At 33.3% G+C, this 27394-nt stretch overlaps 1 protein-coding gene across 2 annotated transcripts; it reads right to left on the bottom strand.

The window, feature by feature from the left end:
- Window positions 1-287: 287 nt before the first annotated feature.
- Window positions 288-19469, bottom strand: LOC132720617 (baculoviral IAP repeat-containing protein 3-like; the record flags this gene model as incomplete). Of its 2 annotated transcripts, none has more annotated exon segments than XM_060704776.1 (5): window positions 288-331; window positions 739-875; window positions 1756-1929; window positions 2273-3628; window positions 19349-19469. In XM_060704776.1, coding segments are annotated over 4 exon segments (1292 nt in total), but the record flags the coding sequence as incomplete, so codon positions are not given.
- Window positions 19470-27394: the final 7925 nt, after the last annotated feature.

The raw sequence follows: 27394 nt of genomic DNA, 5'->3' as shown, positions 1-27394 counted from the left end.
TCATCTAATTAATATATAAAGGTAGATGTATTTAAAACTGAAAAATAAAACAAAGCTCAGTTTTGAATTTCAGAAATATAATAAAATATTGTTTTTACACAATTCTAACATAGACATGTGTGTTTTATAATTCCAAGCATATTTAATTAAATTTCTAGTTCTATTTACCACAAACATTTCGATTTATCGATTAGCATTTAAAGTTATGCCCAATTCCTTTCAGTTATTGTATTTATATGCTTTCAAAGCTTTATTGTTTAAAGAAAAAAGAAAGAAAAAAACTACCCATGCCTTCAGTTCCTTGTGTTGAAATTGATTCATTTCCGGTTTGCTGAAAAATACAGAAATATATTTATGAAAATATCTAAATACTGTATTATCTATTTTTGGGTGCACATTTTTCATAGAACATTGGATTTGTTTGGGTACTCGTGCCAGTATTATATTTATAACGTTTTAAGGAATAATAAGGAATCAATCTCAACGGCTGTCAAATTGTATTGTACATTTACACAATTGAAAGTCTACAGTTCTTGTTTACTTAAGGAATTGATCAGAACAATGTAAAGAATTTATATCGGATACGTTTTATATTATATGACTTACCTTTTTCGATACAGACTTATCCTTACATGCTTTCAATTAAAAATTAAATATATGTATACATCAAACATATAATTATGTCCTTTTTGCTTGGTATGAAAAGTATTAAACATGTAAGTATTAAAATATAAATACGTTTTGTGAATACTGTACAGCCATTTGCACGATATTCACGAACTCTCTTCCTCTAATTTGCCGTACGTATGAACATTCATTTGACCATCTGCTATGTTCTATCCATGGATCATCTTCCTCCGACCAATGACGTAATCCTGTAAAAATTATCAATAAACATTATATTAAAGGTACTGTAAGAATGCCTTGTTTACTAACCGAATTGAATGTAATTCAAGGCAATATTGACCCTAAAACGTTTTTGCCGGTAAATATTTTGGCACGTAGAAGGACTTTTTCCGCTGTGAAGTCATGATTTGAAAAGCGGCTCCATTAAGTCCAAACTCTATTAATTCTACTTTGATTTGTTTCACTAATTTAAATTCTCAACGAAGCACATAGGTTGAAATTACATAAAATTGAAGGCATACAAACAAATACTGTTTTGCTTTCACAAAATATTAGAAAGGTCAAATAGTGTTTTCACTTAATAAATACAAAGGATACAACCAGTAAATTCCAAATTTACGAATCAGAAACGAGTTCCTTCCCTTGTATGAATATATATATAGAGTGCTTTACTCTCGAGTTGATGTTTTCCATTACAAATAAAGCTGCATATATTTAAATATTACATCACAATCATGACGTTGCTAGTTTTCAACGTAATATCATTTTCATAACCATTAATCTTTAACCTAATATTTGTCACCTAAGAAGGCCTACATTTGAAATTTTTAAAGTATGCTTTTACAACAAAAGCATACTTTTATGTTTTGTTCTCAATCAACTGTTGCTTGTCTTTAAACAGCAAAAACTGGCCTAGTCTATGTAATAGAAATGATGTTTAAATGATTCAATAAACGCTGTTGAAAACAGTTAATTGGATATAGATAAACATAATGTAATCCAACACTAGCTGCGATCACAATGAAAAAATCAAGTTGAGCTCAGTTGATAAATTTTGTATCTGGATGAATATTATACAAAATCAAAACAAAATGAAAACTTATTAAAGGGGTATTAATTTGAACTTACCGACTCCACATTGGAAACACCTGACACAATCTCCAAAACCGGAGTAGAAGAAGCCGGCCTGTGCCAGGCGGTCTGGTGCTATGACGATGTCCCCACAATCGCTGTAGCTCGACAACCGTGCTGATTGGCTGATATAATTGGGGTGTTTTGGGGCCACAGACGAAGATACGCTTCCTATAAAAAATTAAACACAGTGATAGAAAAAAAAGACAAAGATACATGTATAACAATGGTAAAGAAAACTTTTTAAAGTCTAGGACTTATCTATTACATAACTTTAATAGCTACTTAAAATAAACTTTTTCGGTCTAGGAAATTAGATACATCGTATATCATACACTTTGTTGATATTTGTTTTTTGTTGTTGTTGTTGTTTTTTGTTGTTGTTTTTGTTACGTTTTGTTTTGTTTTTTTTTTTTTTTTTTTTGATTTCTTATTTTAAAATTCATGGCACTGACTGATATTTTTGGATAAAAAGCATTGCTTAACAAAATGAATTTGACTAAAATATCACTACCTGTAGAATTATTTGAAGACTGGTTCTCGGTAGTAGTTTGCGGTACATCAATAGGAAGTAGTGAAATAGACTGATTCCCTCCTCTTGATGAAATCGCATTGCTTGCAAAAGATGAATGTTCCGAGTTTTCATTCGTTTGAATTTGTGAACCAGTCTCAACTGCAGACGACACATTCACTTCCGTTAATTCATTACGAAAATTAGAGTTAGACTGGCCTCTTTTAATTGTTGACAGGTTTGAGTGAGATTCTGCTGAAGAACTTTCAATACTTTGTCTTACTGAGACATTTACTTCAGAATTACGAGTGAGGAAACTGCAGTTTGGATTTAATTCTCTATGTACTTCGATAGGATTTTCGAATTCTGTCCAATTTCTCCTACGGCGCGCGCAACAATAGCAGACGACTTCATCTCCTTCGTTTGCGTAATAAAATCCTGCACCAGCCAATCTGGTAATATAAGGTTTGTTCCCCTTTGGGAAAGATCGAAGGGTGCAAAACCTTAACATTTCATATTTCATAGTAGTCTGTGGCGGAACTCGTTGTCCGTCTGCTATTTTGTTAATAACTGTCATCATAGGTTCAAAACTATATGTTGTGTTTGACGAAAGTGTTGTGGTCTGTTGCTCAGATGAAGTCTGCTGCACACATGATGTCTGCTGTTCAGATGTGATGTGTTGCTCGGATAACGTCTGCTGCACAGATGACTGCTGCACAAATGTCGCGTGCTGCTCAAATGTCGCGTGCTGCTCAGATGACGTCTGCTGCTCTGGTAGCGTCTCTCCATTTGGTGTCGTCTGCTCTTCATGTGAAAGCTCGTTCTCAGATTGGGTCTGGTGATCATGTGTGGTTTGTTGAGCAACAAAAGTAGAATGATTTGACGACGTCTGCTTATTTGATGACGCCTGCTGATTTGATGTCGTCTGCGAAGATGACATAAGTGTTTCTCGTACCACGAATATGCATCAAAGCCTCGATTTCGTCGAAAGGTATCGAAATTGATTTTTAATGATTCAACTCGATTTCTACACATAAATTTTAACTTTAAGATAAATTTTTATAACTGCTTTTAGGACTTACAGTCTGTTTTGTTTTTATAACCTCGTAACTATTTTACAGACTGGAGTATATATATTGAATCCGTTTAATTTCGCTATTATTGACACAATATAATCATTCACATATCGTATAATTATAAATGTAAATCTCTCCAAATGTCCAGGACGAGTAAAGTAGTCCGTCGTCCTCTATGTACCTTCAATATGCAGATGACGTCTTTATGTTTACAACTTAGTAGCCTTTGCTCTTTTTCATCAAGGCCAGAGATACTTTTCCACTGGTGGGGAAAGACACCTTTCTAAAACCAAAAACAAAAGAAACATAAAAAATGATATACTGCAGTAAAGTTCTTGCACAAAAGGACGTCAGCTACAGAACTACAATAAAGTCAGTAAAAAAGCGTATTAAATGTGTTGCAAGGAGATAATATCTATAATAATATGATTAAAAAGTACATTAATATTAATATGATAAAATATATGAGATTTGTTACCTTATTTATGATAATATATTAATAAATACGGTGACAAATCTCACTGACATATTGTATAATTATGCAAGTTATTCTTTTATGATTCAAGTCTTGAAGACTTATATATACAAATCTCATTTTAAAGCCTCATTTTTTTTCTTAAAAAAAAACAACTTAATATACGTTTCATTGATTAGTTTAATTTAGAGTGAAATAAATTGTGTTTCCAAAAATAATTATGACTAAGAAACCTAGATAACTGCATCTGTTCATTGACCTACGAATGACCGGGTGACAACCACTTTTAAAATAGCAAAACACGGTTGTTAGTAAAAGCTAAAAATATTGTCTGCCAACAGTTACGAATATATTTATTTGAGATTTAGCAAAGAATGCATGGAAAGTGTTATATTTTACAGTTCTCGTAAGTAGCAAAATTATGTTTTCGTAAACAGAAGTTTCTTCATATTTATTATAGTACGGAACCGTCAATTTCAAAGCTTTGTAAGTAAATGAAATAATGTCCGTGCAGATTGAATGATTGTAAAGTGAATAATAAATATCGCAACAGCTCGTGCAAACGGTAGAGTACTAAGCTCAAAAGGAACACAAAGCTAACGCGCTTTAAAAACTTTGTTGTTGTTGTTGTTGTTTTTCTCAAGTATTATTCATGTAAGAAACTACATTTTATCTATTAATCGAAGTATCAATATCTCATTTATGTCCCTTATCTCATTTTTTCTTCTTGATGAATGATTATTTTTAGAGACAAAAATACATCAAAAAAGCTTAAATGCGTATTAATAATGTATTTATGTTTAGAAGCAGTAAAATATGTTTTATAATAAAGAATTAAAACTTGCATAAGAAAGTGAAACAGTCTCAAACAGGTTTCGAACCCACTAGTTTAATTCACTTTCATACTTACTGTGATATACAGTCAAACCAAAATGATATCTCATACAATATATCGTGAAAGCGGAACCGCACAGATCTAAAGTGAAAGCGAAAATGTAACTGGACATTTATATATTCACCTATGAGCTAGACTTGGGATTTTTGAAAAAAAGTTACTTCTATCAAAAGTATTATTATGTTTTATTTCTTTATTCTACGTGCAATTGCCATAATTCAATTGCCTTGTCCGGTATATACCGGAATACGGTATTTAGTGTGTTGCTCCGAGTCAGCCTTAATTAAATTATAAACATTAGGGGGCAGGGGACCTAAAAATGAAAAATTTTGTATTTCAGTGTGACCAGAAACACACTTCCAAATATTTCAAAATCTGTTTCACAGGCAGATAACCAGTTGCACAGCATTATTCAATGATATATGACATACATTGAAGAAAATAATAGTTTGCATGCATTGCTCCTTCAAAAAATGACTGACAGCAATTTATATTTACCCCCACCCAGCCAAAATCACACCTAAATATACCAATATGGGCAATCTTCATGAAGGTGCAGCATACTCCAGAATCCGCCCGATTCCTTTAAAAAATATCTGTAACACGCAGTGCAAGCTATGGCATTTTCAGAAATGACAAATAAAGTGTCTGTCATACGTTTAGATTTTTCACAAAATTTATCTGAAATTTCTTACTTGTTTGGCGCCAACTGTCAAAGCTTGATTTTTAACTTTTTCACCTCCATTCGGAGAGTCAGAAATACATATAAAGCTACCAAAATGCTTAGTTTCGGGTAAAAACCCAAAAATACATCTCATTTCCTACACACAAACAAGAAAGAATTACAATGACAGAGAAATATCAGAAGTTATCAGTACCTTCAAAACACCATGTCTGAGTTATTAAAATATTTGGCCATCATTCGAATATGTCCCCTGCCCCCTTATATAGCTCTAGTCATTGCACTTTCAAATGTTAGACAAGTTACCTCATATAATGTCCCATGATGAAGGATGTTGACTAATCTAAATCTATATTGATCTATCAAAGTAAATCGTAGAACTTTGTTCTATAGCCAACACGTAAGTTTACCATGTAACCAAAAATATGACGTATTAACTATCTGACGTCATCAAAATTAATGTTCATTGGGATTCCCGCAAATTTTACTATATCAGGGATTTGTGAAACACCTAAGTTACGTAAATCCAAGCTCTCTTTGAAACCGCTCCGAGAGGTTACTATGAGAAAAGAACCGTGGCATTCTTCCTAACCTGTATTTTCATGAATGTACAGGATTATAAGCTAGATCTATGCCAAAAGAATATTAGCGACCTTTTTTCAAGTCACATCACGAGTAGGCCTAGGCCTATTCGACACCGGGGGTTCCATACAGATCATACAACGACTGACAAGTAGATGAAAGTTCAAGTTTTCAGTGCAAGTATCATTTTAGGACCATTCAAGCACAGACTTCCCGTAAGCAAACATATCTGCATTATTAATTAAATAACTTCAGTGGACACTCCCGGCATCAAACCTACGGTGACAAAGGTGACATGTGTGTGTTTTTATTTATCTCGTGGCCACGAGATACTATGTCGTGGCCACGAGTTACTAAGTCGTGGCCATGAGATAGCTAAGTCGTGGCCACGAGTTACTAAGTCGTGGCCACGAGATAGCTAAGTCGTGGCCACGAGTTACTTAGTCGTGGGAACGAGATAGCTAAGTCGTGGCCACGAGATAATAAACCAATCAGAATACACACTATATATTATGATTTTTTTAAACTTAATAACGTACTTTTACATGCAACATCAATCTTTGAAAATACTGAAGATATATTCACTTTGAACAGGTCTTTAGAATAATATTAGAAAGTCACCTTCCAAGGCCCATCAGACATTAATTTTGACTTTAGCCTTTTGTTGGGACAATTTTGCGATCTTATTGGTCAGTTTGTACGTACTACGGCCTGTTAACCTTGCTTATACGATAACATGAGAAGGAATAAGTCCTGGTTTATTTTATTTGGAAGAGATCTATATTGCCCATGGACAGTAGATAGCTTATAAGGTAAAATCCTAAAAAGCCAGAAAGATCATTGCGCCTGATCAGTAGATGGCATCTAATAATTTCGAGGTCTTTGGGTCACAAATCAGGGTCCCAGTGACGCTAAATTTAAAATTATTGACCAGTCAATAAGTTGTATAAATGACACTTTTACAGGCTGATGAAGTAGGGGCATCCTTGTACTATAGCACATGTCTAGTTAATTAGGGAAATTCATATAAATGGTGTTATCTGATTGGTTATTTATCTCGTGGCCACGACTTAGCTAACTCGTAGCCACGACTAAGTAACTCGTGGCCACGACTTAGTAACTCGTGGTCACGACATAGTATCTCGTGGCCACGACTTAGCTATCTCGTGGCCACGACTTAGTAACTCGTGGCCACGACATAGTATCTCGTGGCCACGACTTAGCTATCTCGAGGCCACGACTTAGTAACTCGTGGCCACGACATAGTATCTCGTGGCCACGACTTAGCTATCTCGAGGCCACGACTTAGTAACTCGTGGCCACGACATAGTATCTCGTGGCCACGACTTAGCTATCTCGAGGCCACGACTTAGTAACTCGTGGCCACGACATAGTATCTCGTGGCCACGAGATAAATAAAAACACACACATGTAACCTTTGTGCCACCGTACAAACCTGATGACTGCATGTTTTCCTGTTTGTCTTCTATCTGAGAAGACTGTTGCTACAAAAAATGTGTTTTCACATGGCAAGTATATATAAAAGCGATTTTTTATGAGTGACCACACCAATCTGACTATTTGTACATATGTTGTTTCACTTGTAATATTGAATGGATTTAGAAAAAGAAACATACCACAGCTGATGAAACCTGAATAATATAAAATTAGACCCTCTTGCATGACCACACTTTCATGTTTTACCTCGTTTCAGGTGATAAATGTATATATCGTGGGTTGACTGCAAAACTACAGTAAATGATATTGAACTAAAGTTGGACTTACAACAGTCTTGCGGTCAAACCTCGATATAAATATGCATAATCCTGTTTGGGAAACCAGTTAAAATTTACGTCATATAACGGTCAAGCGGAGATTGTGTTTTTGACTGCTCAATAACAACTAGAAATGTGTCCATAGGACACGGGTGCCCCCACCGCGCCACTGTTCTGTCAATCTTATGACTCTGGGTCAAATATTTTTTGAAAACTAAAAAACTTTTACTAAGTAAAAGGCAAGAACTTTACTGAATAAATCAACAAGCAAACCCCCAGGGTGCATAAGTACACATGCTGACCAACATTCTTGTAATTTTTTCAGGCCTACAAGTGAAATACTTTTTGAGCTATGCATGAACAAGATGAAAATAATTTTTTATTGCAAATTTATACTACTGTAAGTCAAGGGCAATAACTCTAACAAAACTGAAAAAAATCCACATGCAAAGTCCCAGGTGCATAGCTTCACAGTGATGTGAATCATTATTCCTGTAATTAAGTGATAGTGATCATTATTCCTGTAAAGTTGGTTGATTCTAACTCAAGCACTCAAGGAACAAATAACAACATAATGAAACGGTTTTTACTAAGTCAAGGGAAATAACTCTACAAATACTGGATAAATCCACAAGCGAAACCCCAGGTGCAAAATGAAATATGCTGAGCAACCTTCCCGTAAGCTTTAATGACTCTATGTCAAATCCTTTTGAGTTACATGCGACACAAGTTGAAAATTGCAAACATTTTCTAAGTCAAGGGCAATAACTCTAAAAATACGAAATAAATCCAGACGAAAATACCCAGGTACACAACTACACATGCTGATCAACATTCCTGTAAAGTTTCTTGACTCTAGGTTAAATACCTTTTGAGTTACACGCGACACAAGTTGAAAATTGCAAAATTTTACTAAGTCAAGGGCAATTACTCTAAAAATACTTTATCCACATGAAAAAAACCCAGGTGCACAACTACACATGCTGATCAACATTCCTGTAAAGTTTCATGACTCTAGGTCAAATACTTTTTGAGTTACATGCGACACAAGTTGAAAATTGCAAAATTTTACTAAGTCAAGGGCAATAACTCTAAAAATACTAAAAATATCCAGACGAAAATACCCAGGTGCACAACTACACATGTTGATCAACATTTCTGTAAAGTTTCATGACTCTAGGTCAAATACTTTTTGAGTTACGTGCGACACAAAAGAGAACAGACGGACGGACGAAAGGACGGACGTATGGACGGACAAACAAGGGTAAAATCTAAATGCCCGCCACTAAAGTGGGGGCACAACAATTTTTTAAATATATTTTGACCGTGTCAAACAGTCAACACTTTCAATTCAAAGGTTGCTAATATCCACTTTTACCCTAACAGAACCGAAAGCCGGTCTGATTATTGATGTTTTCAATTAAAATTACCATACCAGGACTACTATTTTCAAAATGATAAAAAGGGAAATAACTCGGGGAAAATGGAGGGCAAAGTTAAACAACTTGGCAACATCATATACTTTGTATTGATAAGTAAGAGTGGAAATCATGAAACCATTAGTACAGATAAAACTTCAGATATATCCATTTGTCAGTTTATTTTAACAACATCAATTTCAAAGTGCTAAAAAGAACAACTAAAAAATGGAAGCCATGGTTAAATAACTTGCCAAGATCATATGGAAAGCCATGGCTGTCTGATATTGTTCTTTTTCAATTTATTTAACCATTTGGATAATATATGAGTTTACTTCGACTATATATGAATTGAAAACACCTTCTTATTTAACCAGAATCCATTATATTAATCCACAGTTACAATATATGAAAACATACTGTCAGTGTATGAAACCGAGTTAGCAATATATAAGTTGATTTTCTCAATATATGATTCCAATTCTTCTATATATGGTACCAAAATTGCCATGTATGGAACCAGATGTCCTGATATGAAACCGAATTATCAATATATTAATTTATTTGTACAATATATGAAACCAATTTATCAATGTATGGAACCAAAGTAGCAATTATGACTTGATTATCACTTTATATGATACCAGTTCTTCCATATATTGTACCAAAGAAGCCATATATGGAACCAGATACCCTTATATGAAACCGAATTATCAATATATTATGTCATTTTTACAATATATGAAACCATTTTATTAATGTATGAAACCAAAGTAGCAGTATATAAGTTGATTTTACAGTCTATGATAGCAATTTTCATTATATGGAACCAAAATAGCCTATTTTCATGTCAACAAGTCAAAGGCCGAGGTCACTGGTTTCTGTTATTACAATGCATACACTTTTTCATGAAATCAATTATTATTTGACTGATTATTTTTAAACTTTGTGAGTAGATTAATCTTGATGTGTCCTACTGGCCATGAACATTTTTTGATCAAAGGCACAATAGCTTAAATTATGACAAACAACTCGTTCACATATAACGATAAGTTTTGCCTGCCCAGCCCATTTGTAGTGAATGTGACGTTAAATTCAAATATTTCCTTATTTAGAAAATGTGCAGTATGCAATCAGTGAAGCACGTTGGTCTTTTGAATATTGGCGCGAAACTGTAATACCGGTGCAATGATAGAATACAGTCTTTAAAAAAAAGTCCCGTCAATATAATGACATTTTGGTTCAATATATTGCTACTTTGGTATCATATATTGAAGAACTGGAATCATATAATGTGAAAATCAACTTATATATTGCTACTTCGGTTACATACATTGATAAACTGGTTTCATATATTGTAAAATTGATTTAATATATTGATAATTCGGTTTCATATAAGGACATCTGGTTCCATACATGACTTACTTGGATCCATATATTGAAGGTCTGGTATCATATAATGTGATAATCAACTTATATATTGATTCTTTGGTTCAATACATGGATGAAATGGTTTCATAGATAGATAGATAAACTTTATTCATACAAAGGCAATATGCCGATCAGTACACAGTAATAATACAATCAGCAGTTACATATTAACATCAATGGCATGATATAGCATGGTATACATAAAATAGTTCTATTAAAAAGTCAATACTTATTCATTATAACATATCTATTATATATGTGATACATATAAAATGTATATGATAACATCAATGACTTGATATAAGCATCATATATATGAAATAGTGAGAGGACAAGGTTATCGTTGATACATTGTAAAAATGAATTAATATATTGATAATTCGGTTTCATATAAGGACATCTGGTTCCATACATTGCTATATTGAAGAGCTGGTATCATATAATGTGATAATCGACTTATATATTGATACTTTGGTTCAATACATGGATGAAACGGTTTCATATATGTAAAAAATGAATTCAATATATTGATAAATTTGGTTTTCATATAAGGACATCTGGTTCCATTACATTGGCTACTTTTTGGTAGCCAAATAATTGATTAATTGGTATCATATAATGTATAAGTCGACTATATATTGATATTTGGTTTTTATACATGGATAGAAATTGTTTTCATATATTGTAAAAATGAATTCAATATTAAATTTTGGTTTCATATAAGGACACCTGGTTCCATACATTGTTCTTTGGTTCCATTATATTGCAAATTGGTATCATATATTGTAAGTAACCAACTCATATATTGCTACTTTGTTCCAACTACATTGATAAAATGGTTTTATTATTGTAAAAATGAATTAATATAAATTGATAAATTCGGTTTTCATAAATAAGGATATCTGGTTCATACATGGCTACTTTGGTACCATATATTGAAAAGAATTGGAATCATATATTGAGAAAATCAAGTTATGTATTGCTAACTCGGTTTCATACACTGACAGTATGGTTTCATATATTGTAACTGTGGATTAATATAATGGATTCTGGTTAAATAAGAAGGTGTTTTCAATTCATATATAGTCGAAGTGAACTCATATATTATCCAAATGGTTAAATAAATTGAAAAAGAACAATATCAGACAGCCATGGCTTTCCATAAGATCACGTACTTTGTATTGATTAGTAAGTGTGTTAATTGTGAAGCCATTGGTACAGGTATAAGATAAGAAAAATTCAACTTGCCGGTTTAGGTTAACATCGTTCGAACAGACGGACGGAATGTTCCATTACTATATAAAAATGATTTATTTTATATCTAAAATTTTGTGAAGGAAAATAATTATTTAATTGTCAATTTTGTTGAATTATGGCCATTTTGTCACATAGTGTGTAAGCTACTGAACAACCACAGAAAAATAGTCCATTGTGATTACTCTTATCAATACAAATGCAGGATGCTAGTGAGAGATGAAAAAAAATTAGAACAAAAATTTGGAACAGAAATACCAGCGTCCGCTGCCTAAGGGAAAAATTTACCTCAAACACAAAATTCTGTTTTTTTAAAAGATTGAGGTATGGAAAATGGCCGTCCAGTGTAAAATCTTGATCAATGCTGGATCTGCACATGCAACAATAAGTTTGTTAAATACAAAATATATATTGAATGGAATAACTCCCGTGTATGTGTCAACAGAAATACATTTGTTTAGTTGTTATCACTATTTCAAAACCACAAAATTTGACAAAATTAATACAAAATCAATAAAGGGTTTGGTCTTTTAAAACGTATATTTCGTGTCTGGTCCGTAAGTTTTTCACCGATCAATGTATATGAGCGATTCACCAGTGACATTTTATTTGCTTCGGCTTGACTTGGCACCACCCTGTAACAGACCATGTTAGGCCGTGACCTCTTAGTGCGACCTTGACCTTTCAGATAGGGGTCCGGTTGTTATGCATGACAAGTCGTCTTATAATTGTTAACATTTGCGACAAGCAATTGTTAAATTCCTTAATTGATGAGAAAGTTTCACGAAATATACCCTATAACAGATCATGTTAAGCTAAGACCCCCAAGTGAGACATTGATATTGAAGGTGGGGTCAGGGTGAAGCACATAACATATCCCGTTATTCGATATTGTGAACATGTGCCAATTAATGTCAAAATTACTTGAAGGATAAAACAATTATGGAGCGGACAGACCATGTTAAAGATTTGACATTTACCTTGCAGGTAGGGGTCTAGGTGTTGCGCATGACACATCGTCCAATTATCGTGAATATGTGCAAAGTAATTTTAAAATCTCTTGAACTATCAAAACTATAGATCTGACGCAAAATATACCCTAGTACAGACCATGTTAAGCTTTGACCTCCGAGTGCTACCTTGGCCTTGGTGGTAGAGGCCAAGGTGTTGCGCATGACACATCGTCTTATTATTTTGAACATTTATTATTTCAAATTCCCTTGATTGATGAAAAATTATGGACCGGACACAAAATATACCCTATAACAGATCTTGTTAAAGTATGACCACATCTTCCAATTATTGCGCTTGTTGTGAAAATTTGCCAAGCAATTTCTAAATCTCTTGAAATATCAATTTATGGATCGGACACAAAACTTACCCTATTACAGACCATATTAAGCTTTGCCCTTGACATCTGGGTGTTACGCATGACAAATTGTCTCATTATGGTGAACGTTTGTGCAAAGTTATTTCAAAATCCCTTGATTGATGAAAACACTATGGACCGGACACAAAAATACCCTATAACAGACCGTGTTAAGATTTTCCCCACAAGTAAGATCATGGAATTGGAGGAAGGGGTCTGGATGTTGCGTAAATTTTACACATCATCATATTTTGTTAAAATTTTGTTACTTCAAATCCCTTAATTTGTAAAAAAAAAAATTATGGACAAGTATCTGAGTGTTACGCATGGTATGTCGTCCTATACTATTGTGAGCATTTGTAACAACTTTTTTCAAGCTCCCTTGATGAAAAAGTTATGGACAGAACACGAAAGGGTGAGAGACAAACGGACAGATGGACGAACAGACATACAAACCAAAGGAGCCAACTTCTATATCCCCCTTTTTTCTTTGAAAGGCAGGGGACAATAATCTGTTTGCTTAAAGCATATTTGTGTGTGGGCTATTTGAAACCACGGTCCTTAGAACCGGGGTAGAGACAGGGTAGCAGGGAAATTAACATTACAAAAATGTAAGGGGTAATTAAAAAATATCGTACACGTTTTCTTGCAAAAAAAACCAAAACAACAAAAAACAGTTACAGTAATGTTGTTAATTACGACCATTAATTAATAGTGTGCCGCAGTTAAATATTTCTAACTAACTTAAATTTGAAAAAAAATAGAAATATATTCAGGACGTATATATTTTCTTGAACCAAGACAAATTCTATTGAAATAAATGACTATAATATGAAGAATTAGATGACATGTTTTTTTCAATAAACAAAACAAAAACCAAGAAGTTTTCGGCCCGTCAAGCACGTTATACAAATATCTCTTTTTGAAAAATAAATATAGAAAATGAATTACAAAATAATAATAAAAAAGAAATAAAATAATAATGATGATGATGATGATGATGATGATGATGATGATGATGATGATGATGATGATGATGATAATAATAATAATAATAATAATAATAATAAAAGCTTACTGTCTATGATTTATCATCGCCCTTTTCTGACAAAAATTACATTATAGACAGCCTGTTAAAACCGATTTTTAAAATAGATTTGTTAGGTTTCCCAAAATGTCTAATGTAAGCCTGGTAGTTAATATATGGATTACCACGTGGTTTCAGATGTAAACATAAACAAGCAGTGTAATCTTCAATAATATGAAACGAATGTATACATTAAGATAACGTCTGTTGGAAATAGGTCTGACAATCATTTTTGTTTAAATATGTACCACAAACAAATCCGACTTTATTAGCATTTTGTACTTTCGGTTTCTACAACCATAATAAAAATACATAATGTGTAGTGTGTTTTTGTATCTATGAATTCACTTATTTTAGGTGAACTTTTATTTTGATAAACTGCAAAAAGACTAGTAAACAATTCAGCAGCATTAAATTACTATTTGTTTACATGTTTAGTTTCTTAGCGTAGGTAAGACCGAAATACCGTATTCATACTATTGTGTTCGAGGTCCTTATACGAAGACTGACGGAAAGAGCCGAAAAGTTGCGAATCACAGGTGAACGTCACGTGGCCATGACTTACACTATACCCCCGTTCCCCCTCTACAGCATCATACAAACATCATAAGTATTGACAAAAATAAAAATTATAGAAAAAGAATATATATATATATATTAGAGTCATATTTTTTTTCCTCATAATTTTTATTTTTGTCAATACTTATGATGTTTGGGTTTTGGGATGTAGAGGGGTAACGGGGGTATAGTCATGGCCACGCGACGTGCACCTGTGCTCTAAATAGGAATTAATACAGATTCATACACTAATATGCATGTATCTATACCTGTCTGTATTTATTGCAGAAAGGAAACAAAAAATAGATACCTTTAATTAACTGTACGAAAATGTTAGTTTACTATTAATTAATGAATAACTTAAAGGAAAAATACAAATTTTTAATTAGGGCAGTTTATTTGAGATCTTATCTCGATACAAACAATTCTTGTGCTAATCTAAGACAGTCTAAATTTTAATGTTCATGAAGTTGGAAACCTAGCAGCCTGAAGAGCACGAACATCTAAATTTAGTACTCAAATAACTTAGTTGGCAACGGTATGTATACATACATATACAATAAAAAATTATTGTACTTTGGTAATTTTTATCAGAAATGGGTTTTCGCACTACAAAGTACAAAAACACTGAATAAGTGATAAATAATGTGATAGTATAGTTTATGAAACGTCACGTAAACGTTTTACTATATAGCCTAATGTGATGTTACATGGTGTTTTTTCGATCAATCATCCTTGAAATAATGAATATCACCCGGTTATTGTTATATTTTTTTTTTATTTTGCAATATCCCGCAGGGGCGAGTAATCTATATAGACTAAAGAAATCGTCATGTTCTAGTTCTCTCCCCTGGCCGCCTCTGCTCTATTGAAAATTATCGGTGTTGTTTAGCATGCTTCTTGCATAGACATTTAAGCATGGCATAGAGTACATTTTGGTATAATTAAAATCAGTGATGAATGACTATCGGAGTAATAATGCATAGCGGTGAAAACTTACATTAAATGTTGGTTCGGTATAATAAAGAGTTGTAAATACACACTATTACCTTGAAAGACTTGTGTTATTATTTGTTGTTATTATTATGGTGGCTGATTTGTACCATTCGTGCTTTCGCTCCGCGACCCCGCCAAGCGAAAAGTCGAGAATTTACAAGTTAAAATGGCGGGAGCGCGGGGAGGAGTTTTAGAAATTAAACGCGGGAGCGGATATAGCTTGAACACGATTTGCATACGAATACATACGACTGTTGTACGGTTCCAAGTACGGTCTAGTACGGCCTGGCACGTTTAAACACAACTTTTACTCGATTAACTCGACCTTCACAGGGTTTACATAGGGTCCCGCCGACTTTTGTTCGAGTTATGCTCGAATTATCACCTATTTGTGTATGTTATGATATAAATTGACCAATTCTGATGGCGTGTGTTATAAATTTTCGAACTTTCAACTAAGAACACATATATATGTGAATTTTGGTTACATAAAACAATGCAAGATGCAACAGATGACAGGATAAGGGAATTAGAAATCATGATAAGCCTGACAGACATTGGTGGGTCCCCCTGCTCATCATGTTCGGCAGGGGCAGAAGGTTGGAGTGGTCGACAGGCCTGGGGTGCGTCGGAACTTTCTTCTTTGGATACAATCTAGTATACTGTAGAAAGTATTCTGGGTAGATCTAGCAATTAAGGGTGGCAGCAGGTAGTTGTGGTTTTCGTTGTACAGTTCATGGTGATGTAAATGCCATGTAAGACCTATACAAAGCCGTGTGAGACCGTGTATACCCGTACTATACCGTGTATGCCATGCATGAATTGTACTTGAACCGTATTGGTCGTATGGCGTTCGTATGAAACCGTTTGTGCACTCGAGTGAATCGTACCGTGATCGTGTGACATTCAGATGTTAATAGGGTGTTGGATGTAGGACTTGGGACAGTCTCGAACGATTCCATACGATTTATATACGATCTTGGCACGGTTGGGCTCACTCGTGGAGTGGACTTCAAATACGGTTGTATATAACGGTCTCATACGGTCTCACACGGTCTCTTACGGTCTTGTACGGTCGTTTACACGATCATCCGTACCAGTTTTTTATAAGTTTTAAAAATCATACACGGCTTACACGGATACACTCGAATGGCACGAGTGTAACTCGGTTAAACTCACGGTTAGTTCGGTTGTTTGTACGGTTTACACGGGTGGCCAACCGTATAAGAAGTGTGTTTTGTGTGAGATGGGCTTTAGCGATGGCGCTAATTAGCGTGTTTTAGCTTTGCGCCCTCGCGGGGCGAAGTTTTATTTATTAAGCTTCACCCCGCTAATAAGCGACTTTTCGCTCCGCGCCCCCGCCATTTTTTTAACTTGATAAATTAGAGAGCATAGTCTCAAAGGAACCCAGAAAATTCTGGAAATCTATAAAACGTTCCTATAAAAAGTCAACTTCTAAGAATGCTTAGAATTACATGACCATTTCAACAATCTGTTAGGTGAAAATACAAACTAAAAACATAATAGATGAAGATCTATATACTGAAAATTTCGACGATGAAGAGTTTGATTTACCAATTACTGAATCGGAAATAAAAATTGCTGTATTTAAACAAAATAGTTTTAAATCACCCGGTCCGGATAGTAATTCAAAACGTCATACGATATTATTTCACAACACTGGTTGTTTTTTTTTTCAATAAAATATTCGACACAGCAGAATATCCTGAATCATGGTGGTTAGGTTATATTGTGCCTATATTTAAAGGTGGGGATCAGAAGGAAGCGATGAATTATCGAGGTATTACATTAAATAACATTTTATCAAAAATCTACTCGCAAATACTCTTAAATAGGTTAACCGCGTGGAGTGAAAAGTATGAAAAATTATCCAATTGTCAATTTGGCTTTCAAAAGGGAAACAGTACAGTAGACTGTATTTTCATTCTATCATATCAAAAGTATTAAAAAGCGGTAAAAGGCTTTATACTATATCTATTGAATACGAAAAATGTTTCGATAAAATTAACCGGCAAAAATTGATAAATCAAAACATAAGTACAAAAATGATTAATGCTATAAAGTCTATGTATTCTGTTGTTAGCTCTGCAATGAAACATAATGGAAAAATCCATTCAAGTTTCATCAACTCACATCAAGGGGGGTCAAACAGGGAGACGCGAGTTCTTCTCTAATGCTCATGATGCTCGTGAATGACATAATGGAACATATTAACAGATTTTGACGGTATATTTTCATTTAACGAATTTAAATATTTCCGGATATTATATGCTGATGACTAAGTATTATTTACTACCACAACTGAATCTTTAAAGTATTTATTAAACGATGTAGAAAATTACTGCAATACATTTTGTTTAAAAATAAACACAGGTAAAACTAAAGTCATGATTTTTGAAAAAGGAAAACCAACAAGTCACGATTTCTATCTTTAAGGCGAAAAACTAGAGGTTGTTTCATCCTTAAAATATTTTGGTGTTTACTTTTTGGTATAGAACGCAAAATTGTATTTCAGAACATGCGTCAAAAGCTTTATACCGTTTATTTTCTGTTTTTAATCAGTTCGAATTTAAGGTTTTTGAAAACATGTAAATTATTTGATACAATGATATGTTATTTATTAAACTACTGCTCGGAATTATGGGGTGGAAACAAAGGTAAAGAAATTGAACTGATTCACACTAATTTTGTAATCTTAATATGACTGAAAACGAATATCACTTCAAATTAACTTGCCCATTATACTTAAATATTAGCGACGTAATCATCATACCTGGCCATCTTTAAATAAATTTGATCAATTGATGATGACAAAAAATAAAAAAGAAATCGCAAATCTCTCGAAATACATATACTTTGCAAATTAACTTCGAAAATAACTTGATTAATTAATTACTAGCGTTCCCCTAGTTTTTCTTGAAACTATTTATTACTTCATACATTTTACTGCTGCTTTTTTACATTTTGTACATGATATATAATCATTTATTCCAATTCTAATTATGAAAAACAGGTTTCTCTCTTAAATTACTGTTCTTGTTTATTTGTGACTTTTCTTTTGTCTTATGGTAGTGTTTATATTGCATGTGTAACTACTACAGCTGTAAATATGTAGGCAGCTGAATAAATGTTGTTGTTGTTAATTCTCAATTTTCGCTTAGCTGGGTCGCGGGTGAAAACACGAATGCCACAAATGAGCCACCATACATTACTGTATATTATCTGCCATGTATAGTTATTATTTAAAGTAATAAGCTTATTTTGTAACTGAATAAATAGTAACGTCATTAATTAAAGCTAGCTTAACTCCTTAGGCGTTAAATCTTTATATAATGTACATGTAGTATATAAATAAACATACATAATTGGTGATATAATTGTAGATTTCAATCTAGAACATTAAACGAATATAATTGTAATGTTTTAATTAATAACAGCTAGATTTAAATATTTTACGAACCATTTTGTTAGGGCAATTGCTAACGATATAATCCGTTTGAATGAGAAAAAACTAGTAACATTACAAACTTTCATTTTCTTATTTAATATAGTGAAGGTTAATATCCAATGGTGACTTATCTGTGAGTTCAAAGTATATATCACACGTTATAAATAGACATTTCGAAAGTTTTTTTTATAGATAGATATCAAAACTTAATATCGATTCAAATACCTAACTTCTTTATTTGTTTAGAGATGGTGGAATGACTTCATCTGTCGTTTTCAAATGTAACAATTTGAATTTCTAAATATAACTACTCATGCATTAAACCATCATTTTGTAAATAACTACCTTAACATCACACCTGTAAAGTTTGGTCAAAATCTACAAAGTTATTTTTGGAGAAGATGTTGTGGACACCGACAACCGGTTTGATGGCAGACAAAAACCCATTGCGTATATATCAGTGTTACGGTTTCTAATTTCTTTAGACAATGGTTGCTTCAAACTGACCATTTACAGCAAAGTATAACCGTTGTATAATTAAACGTTTACCGTTGTCTATTTTATTCTTTCAATGTACGATTATAAATGCGAATATCGGAATATCATAGAAATGACACCATAAAAATGGGTTAAAGCAGATATGAATACGATTATTTCTGTTTTATGAATGAAATACGAGGTGTTTAGATGTTAGATGCTTATCATGTGAAATAAGTCGCCATAAAAGTAGCAAAACGCAATTAAGTAACAACATAAGAAGTGTCTTGTCTAGTGCACAAAATATTAAATCACTCATAAAAAGCAAAGATGATTCAACTTTATGGTTAATGATTACCGTTTAGTGAGTACTGTTTCGAGAGTACTGTTTCGTGAGTACTGTTTCGTGAGTACTGTTTCGGAAACTTGAACAGAACATCAAAAGTAACAAGCAATTATAAAACTATTGCAAACAATACAAAAGTACCCCCTGGTACTCAACAAGAATTATGTCAGCAACGATTTGAAGTGCCATGCCCTTCAGTAATGCCATTCTGGAAAACCTGAATGGACTTTTGATTTCTTATGTAAATAGTCAGGGTTTAAGATATCGACTTTTTCTTAATCTAAAGTCAAACAGATAAGAGAAAAAATATTGTTACAATAGTTAAGAATACCCCTAGAAATAAAATTTCATATTTTGACCTTGACAGTCTTCAGGATGTGAATCGTGTTTAACATGTGTAGTGCAAAAGTTCTGCTTTTGATAAAAAAAATCTTTAAAACAAGAGCACCACATGAGGTGTTAACGCTCGTCTGTAACAAAACTACTAAGTTAAAAAGGGGTATAACTCCATGAATATAACTTATATATGTCCTCTTGTCTAACAACTGCGCCTTGTCATGATAAACAAGCATTTCTAAGTTTTATATTGATACCTTTAAAACTGTTTGAGTAATGGGCTACATTCAGGTAGTCTTACTGCAATGCTTTCCCGCCAAGAAATCAACATCGGCCACTATCGTAGCAAATCGGTTTTTTCCGAAGTTTATTTTTTTCGAAATCTTTGGCATTAGATTGTTTACAATCACTCATCTTTAATCGCTATGTACATGTACTAAATCCCGGTTATAAACGGTAAAAGATTACTGAATACCGAAGATTGTGAAAAAATAACGTTTTTGCACGACGGCGACGCAGCGATTTTTAATAACGAAATAGAGTAGCGAAAAATTGACACATATAAATCCCAATCAACTACACCACAAACTAATATCTGCATACACACAATTCATTACAAGAAACAGTTGCCGACCAAAAATCCCAGTTATGTAAAATCAATTAAGATCATAATCCCAAAGTGTTGTATCAATCACTTTATTAAATGCGAAATGTCTGACCTTTCAAATATGACTGTGCCATTATATGTATAGGATATCGGCCTCGTACATCGATCTTTCTGTTTATGAAAGACCTGGTCACGAATTTCATGTGACACCGAGAGCGCGTAGCGCTCGAGGTGTGTCATGAAATTCGTGACACAGAAAGATCGATGTACGAGGCCGATATCCAACTTACACACCTTTAAACTTTATTGGCTTGGGCAATGGCTGATCCGAAGCATTTGATGTAATGCACAAATATTATTTTTATCACAACGCATAATTATACAGGTAAGCTTTTATCAACGTTCTGCTTAAATACAATATATTTATTGCATTTAACTTTGCTTTTCCCTTAAAAATAATAATCTAAAAAATTTGAAAAGTGAATAGGTCTGTAATGGAAGGTATGTTAAAGAATGAATAATGTTTATAGTATTTCGTATCAGACAATGCAGATTCTAGGACATTTGTCCCCGGACAGCAGCTTCCCCAGACGTTTGTCCCTTTTTTTGTTGTTGTGAATTGTCACTTGTTATCTCGTGTATTCATTTTTGTATGCGATGGAAACATTATAGTTAATTTATTTATGGGTGCTATTTGACTTTCACAAATTTGCGCGAGAGTTTTTGTGTATTTAAGCACAATGAAATTTCGACAATAGGTGATAAATTTTGGTAGCAAACAATTCAACAATAAAATAATTTAACATTTTTAAAACAGAGAGGGGGCAAATGTCCGTCCCTTCCAAAGATATGAGGGGGGCAAATGACCGCCACTTCAAAAAGGGGGCAAACTTCCGAGGTTGCAACTGTCCGAAGGGCAATGTCCGGATACCCGGCAGACCACGAAAGACTTACATATGTATATTGTTGGCAAGTGTGAGATACATGAACCGAAACTTTATTTTATATTGCAGATTATAAAGTGTTCTAGAAAATATGATCGTTCATCATAATTTTTTTTTACTAAATCACTTATAACTTTATTAACATTTTAAAATCGTAATAAGTATGCTGTGGTTACTGCTATTTAGTTTCATAGTTATGAACTTGAAGCGTCCATTCTGTTATATTGTGAACTTAATGACAGTAGAACCACTTGAATTATTACTATTTGAAGTATTTCTTTGAAAAAATGACGCGATTAAATAAATATTAAATGTGTCCTAACTTTGATATGCTCTCCATTATTTTTATTCAAAGATTTGATATAGGGATGCTGGAATAATTGCTTAGTGCTTCAATAAACATTATCTTGTTTAAAAAATGTATTCTGATTTTGTAAGTCAGGAACATTATGACAATCATTTAAATTTTATTTTAATTTTTAATTTTTTGATTGGATTTCATGTTTTCTTTGTCTGCGCATTGGCAGGTCTGTTTTTTCACGTGTATTTCATGACCGGGTCTGTCTGACTAGAACAGACCTGTGCATGTGCAAAAGATAGACCTCATAACGGACTTTCTTTTGTTTAAACAGGTCTATCCGAAAATAATAGACCTGTTACAGACAATAGAGGAGGTGTGTAATGATCGGAAACCGTTTTTACCTACAAGGTCAATGTGACCTTGTCCTTTGATCCCTTGACCCCAAAATCAATAGGGGTCATCTACTGGTCATGGCCAATCACCATATCAAGTTTGAAGTTCCTAGGCCTAAAGGTTCTTTAGTTATCACTCGGAAACCATTTGGTCTACGGACCGACGGACCGACAGACAGACAAATGCAAAGCAATATACCCCCTATTCTTTGAAGTGGGGCATAATTATGTCCACTTCATCTTGGTATGTGAAACATTTTAAACAAATGGATATGATGTAGATACATGAACAAAATTTTAAAGTGGTCAACAAGGCAATACCACATACCAAATATTTAATGTTAAGGCATTAATAAGGTATAAAGGTGTGCGTATGTGTTTCTATATAAGACGTGTCCTTGACCTATGAGTAGAACAATATGAACAACTATGAAAGAGGACTCCTATAGTGAGGTAAATATGCAGTATTTGGTTTCATATATATCAAGAGAAACTAAATAACACATTAGGGACAACAGATGAATAGGGATCCCAATTCCTGTTTATGCTCACCAGAGCACAACTTGCTCATAGTGAGCATAAAAGGGAATTATATTGTAAGAGGGCTTGTTATAATGATCATCTCCTGTACAAAGATTCAACGACATTAATCAACACAAATATAGTTTATCCCTTTTCCCTATATATCTAATACTATCCCGGATCCCGGGCGTCCCGGATCCCAGGATTTTCCCCCCACCCTAAATACCGGAAAGGATAAAATGACCGGAAAAAAGAAATAGAAAAAATGCACAGAACCAGATGTACACTTATGTTAATTAACCAAACGAAAACTTACTACAGAGAAAACAGGTAAAATCGCTAAATCAAAAGTCAGTGTAAATATGATTAATTGAAAAGAATTCATGAAAACAAACATTTTAATCATCATTATATATTTGCACTCAAAGCAATACTTGCTGCTTTTTAAAAATGGCGTGAAAATTGAAGGTTTTTTGAAGCTATGTAAGATTAAATTTGATTGGCTAAATAATTTTGGATTCCAGCCCTGACAGATAAATTTTGAGAAAGCTGGAAGCCAAGCTTCGATTAAATTTTTGGACGGATTCGGAGTTTTATGTTGTTTCTCAGTAAAATCCTAACGTAATACCGGCTCGCCGTGGCGAGCCGGCAATACACTCACGTTACGTCTTAGATACAGTATGATAATGCAACATTGGAGATTTATTTACGATTAGTTTCCGACTACACGTTTTTGGGGAGGCTATGCCTCCCCAATGTTAATACTATCCGTCAAATCTTACTGCCGCGGTAATCAGGTCAAAAAATAGTACCTTGATTTTTTCTAAGCTGACTGATCACTCATCACAGACATTTACAATATTAAAATATTTTCATTCTTTTATTTCATATCTGCAATTTGTAAAGATAATAATTCTCTGAAAAATTCTTGATTTTTGTTTGTTATTTTTTCAAAATCATTACTCCGTGACATCATACTGCCGCGGTAATCAGGTTTAGGCATACATACGTTGATAAAAATTAGTTCTGGTATGAAAACCCTTCTATATAATAACTTTATCAATATTTTTTAAACGAAAAGCATAAATGAAAATTTATAGGTAAATGCTTTAATTAGGTGGCAAATATTCTTTATTATTTTTGATAACAATTTTCCAATTACTACGCAGCGACCAACTGTTTATGACGGGTCATTAACTAGAAAGTTGCAACACCGTAGTCTCAATATCATGCATGTTCTTTTGTTGTTATAAACCATTAATAGTCCTTAATATTTTTTTAAAGACAAATAATGGTAAACTGGCGCTTACATCAGAGACATGGATCATACTTGCGTGATAACTAAGGTAAACTAACTTATTAGTACACCTTAGGAGGCTGTACGCGGAAAACGCTCATAAACCGCTATATCATATAGCTGTTAGTAAATATTTTGCATACATTTAACTAAAATTCACTAATTGTGATGAACATATAGTTTGAAAACATAATATTCTTAAACCATGTATCGCCGAAAAAAAACTATTTAACTACAAAATCCGTAAGGACCCTCCGACAAAATTTCACCACAAGATTACATTTAATATTAGCAAAATAAAAAAGCAATACTTATATTTTCATCTTACATAATTCATTAATCAAACTTTTAACATAAAAGTATCTTTTAAAAATATGTCTGGCAATTGACAGATCCCTACTCTGATCTTTTATTTGTAAAGGAATAAATTTAAACATGACTGTGCTCTTTTGTTTCGGAATATTTTGTAGTGAAAGTCTTAATATATCCACTAATCTCATAATTAGAATTAGACAAGTCAGGGATTTATACAACCAGTAGTTTAGTTATCTACGCTCATTTTAATCCCAATACGCTCATTTTAATCCCAATAGAAACATTCAAATATTTGCGGTCAAAAACATGACCAAAGTATACCTAGTAGTCGTTTACCCGGTGGTGATCCCATTAAACTGATTATAGATTCGAATAGAAAACACAAATAGAAACATGTGTTTCGGTACAACAAAAATCGGAAGTAAAGTGAACAGTTAAATGACAAAAATATGTGGTCAAATATGTTTTAACAAGGAAATAATTATTTCAGAGAAAGACGCAAAGATCAGTCTTCAATCAAATGAATGACCCCGTATTGTGTAATTGGAAAGTTTATTCAATTCTAGGGCAACGAATCATAATTTGATAGTCCATGTGTAATAAAATTTTCAATACAGATTATGAGATACATAAAAATATTAAAGAGTAAGAAGCTTTAAAAAACAAAACAAAAAAACGCATATATATATACGAATGACTTACAGTCGAGGATCGGAAATTCATTAACATATCTTACGAAATTTTAATTTGAAAACGATATTTGCGCGCGCTGAAGTGATTAATGTTTATTTGAATAAATCAAATAAAAATAACTTATATGTTTGTGTTCTAAAAATAATTGGCGGCATAAGACGAATTTCGTTTTCATTTTACAACACTTGAAAAATTACTACAGAAAATATGTTGTTGTTTTTTTTTGTTTTGTTTTCAACAAGAGTGTGTGTTTTAAGTTAATTTATTCTCGGCACCGGAATAACCATATGTCCGAGATTATAGCATCGGGGACGTCTTTTTCAAGCAGATACTTCCTGTTAGCCCATTCTTCGTTCGTTAGTGGTAAAGGAGACGACAGTACTGTCAAGGCATCAACTTCCTGTCTGACGACAACAAAAACGGCATTCATTAGCGCCAAACCTCCAGAGTAAGTTACGAAAGGTCAACCAATCACCTCTGGTACTTGAGATGACTTGACCTTGACCTGCCGTGTGCCTTCTCCGCGACGTGCATACCTCTGGAGGGATTTGGAGAAGTTTCAACAATAACCTCCAAAACACGCTATTTATAACACCATTCATAGCACTGACTCTTCGATGTTCTCATCTATTTGCGGGAAATGGTCGACAAGGAAAACCCTACGTAATAACCGCACAATCTGTTAACAACAGATTTTCCGCAGTATATATTTCAAGCTAGTGAGGTTTAAAATCTATCGATTAACTACCATAAGTTGGTTGAGTGTTGGCGGTAAAAAAAGAAGATATAACTTCCTGATCAACTTTCACTTAGGTTGATTCAATTTTGAATAAGCTTTACAGATATGTATTTTTCAAGAAATATTTAGCTTTAATATTATTCGAAGCCGTCAAAGTCAGCGACGAGTAATGAAATGGGAATAATTTTCTGAAACGTGATTTTATTCGAGATTTGCTTCGGGAGAAGACAACTTTCTGTCCGTAGAGCATGAATATTAATACTCATCACAAGACAGTGTCTTATTGATCTCAGTTATGGTACATGTAAATATGTATACTTTTTATGTTCAATTAAAATGTTGCTTAACTTGCAGTTGTTATTATCATTCAATGATATTAAAATGACATAAAGTATTTATGATGAACAGTCCTAGAATATTTTGATAAGGAACCGTCAGTTGTAAAATGGTATTATGATCTTATAATGAACAGTCGTCATACCTGCTGGTATGTCATTTATAAATGTTTTTTAGGTTTTTCAAAATTTGCATGATTAACAATCCGAATGTAGACCTCAATGAAATATTCTGGAATATTAACAAAATGAATAGTCAACCATATTAACCATATATATGAATGGCTGAACGATAAATGGCGCAATGTGCATATCTTCTTATTTAACAGCACATTTTAAGCAAAAAGAAAAGAAACTATAAGTCTGAAACATTCTGTCATAGCCTCCCCATCAGTACATCCAGTGCTTTGATTATAATAAAAGAGTTAGTTTTATAGGAATATCTTGATCTAATACTTGTATTTGGCTATCATGGATTTAACTAGAACAGATCATACTAAGTGCTGCCGCACCTCGCTCGTAAGATCATAGCCTATGAATCCACTCGGAGTCAAACACAAGTTTAATATAATACTTTATACTGCTTCAATACCTTTACAAAGAAAAAAAATAGGATTTTAATAGAAAAATATAATATATGAAAATAGATTGTTGATAAAATGAATTTAAACTGATAATAAAGGTACATATATGTGAACACACCTTTCTTGTTAACCACGAACAGGTAAATGAAAGAGGGAATGTACTATCATGA

This window comes from Ruditapes philippinarum, unplaced genomic scaffold (assembly GCF_026571515.1).
Source record: "Ruditapes philippinarum isolate M1 unplaced genomic scaffold, ASM2657151v2 ctg4404_1_1_1_1, whole genome shotgun sequence".
In the NCBI taxonomy this organism is placed as follows: domain Eukaryota; kingdom Metazoa; phylum Mollusca; class Bivalvia; order Venerida; family Veneridae; genus Ruditapes; species Ruditapes philippinarum.
The sequence above is the reverse complement of the archived record's forward strand: the minus strand, read 5'-3'. Positions and strand labels throughout refer to the sequence as shown.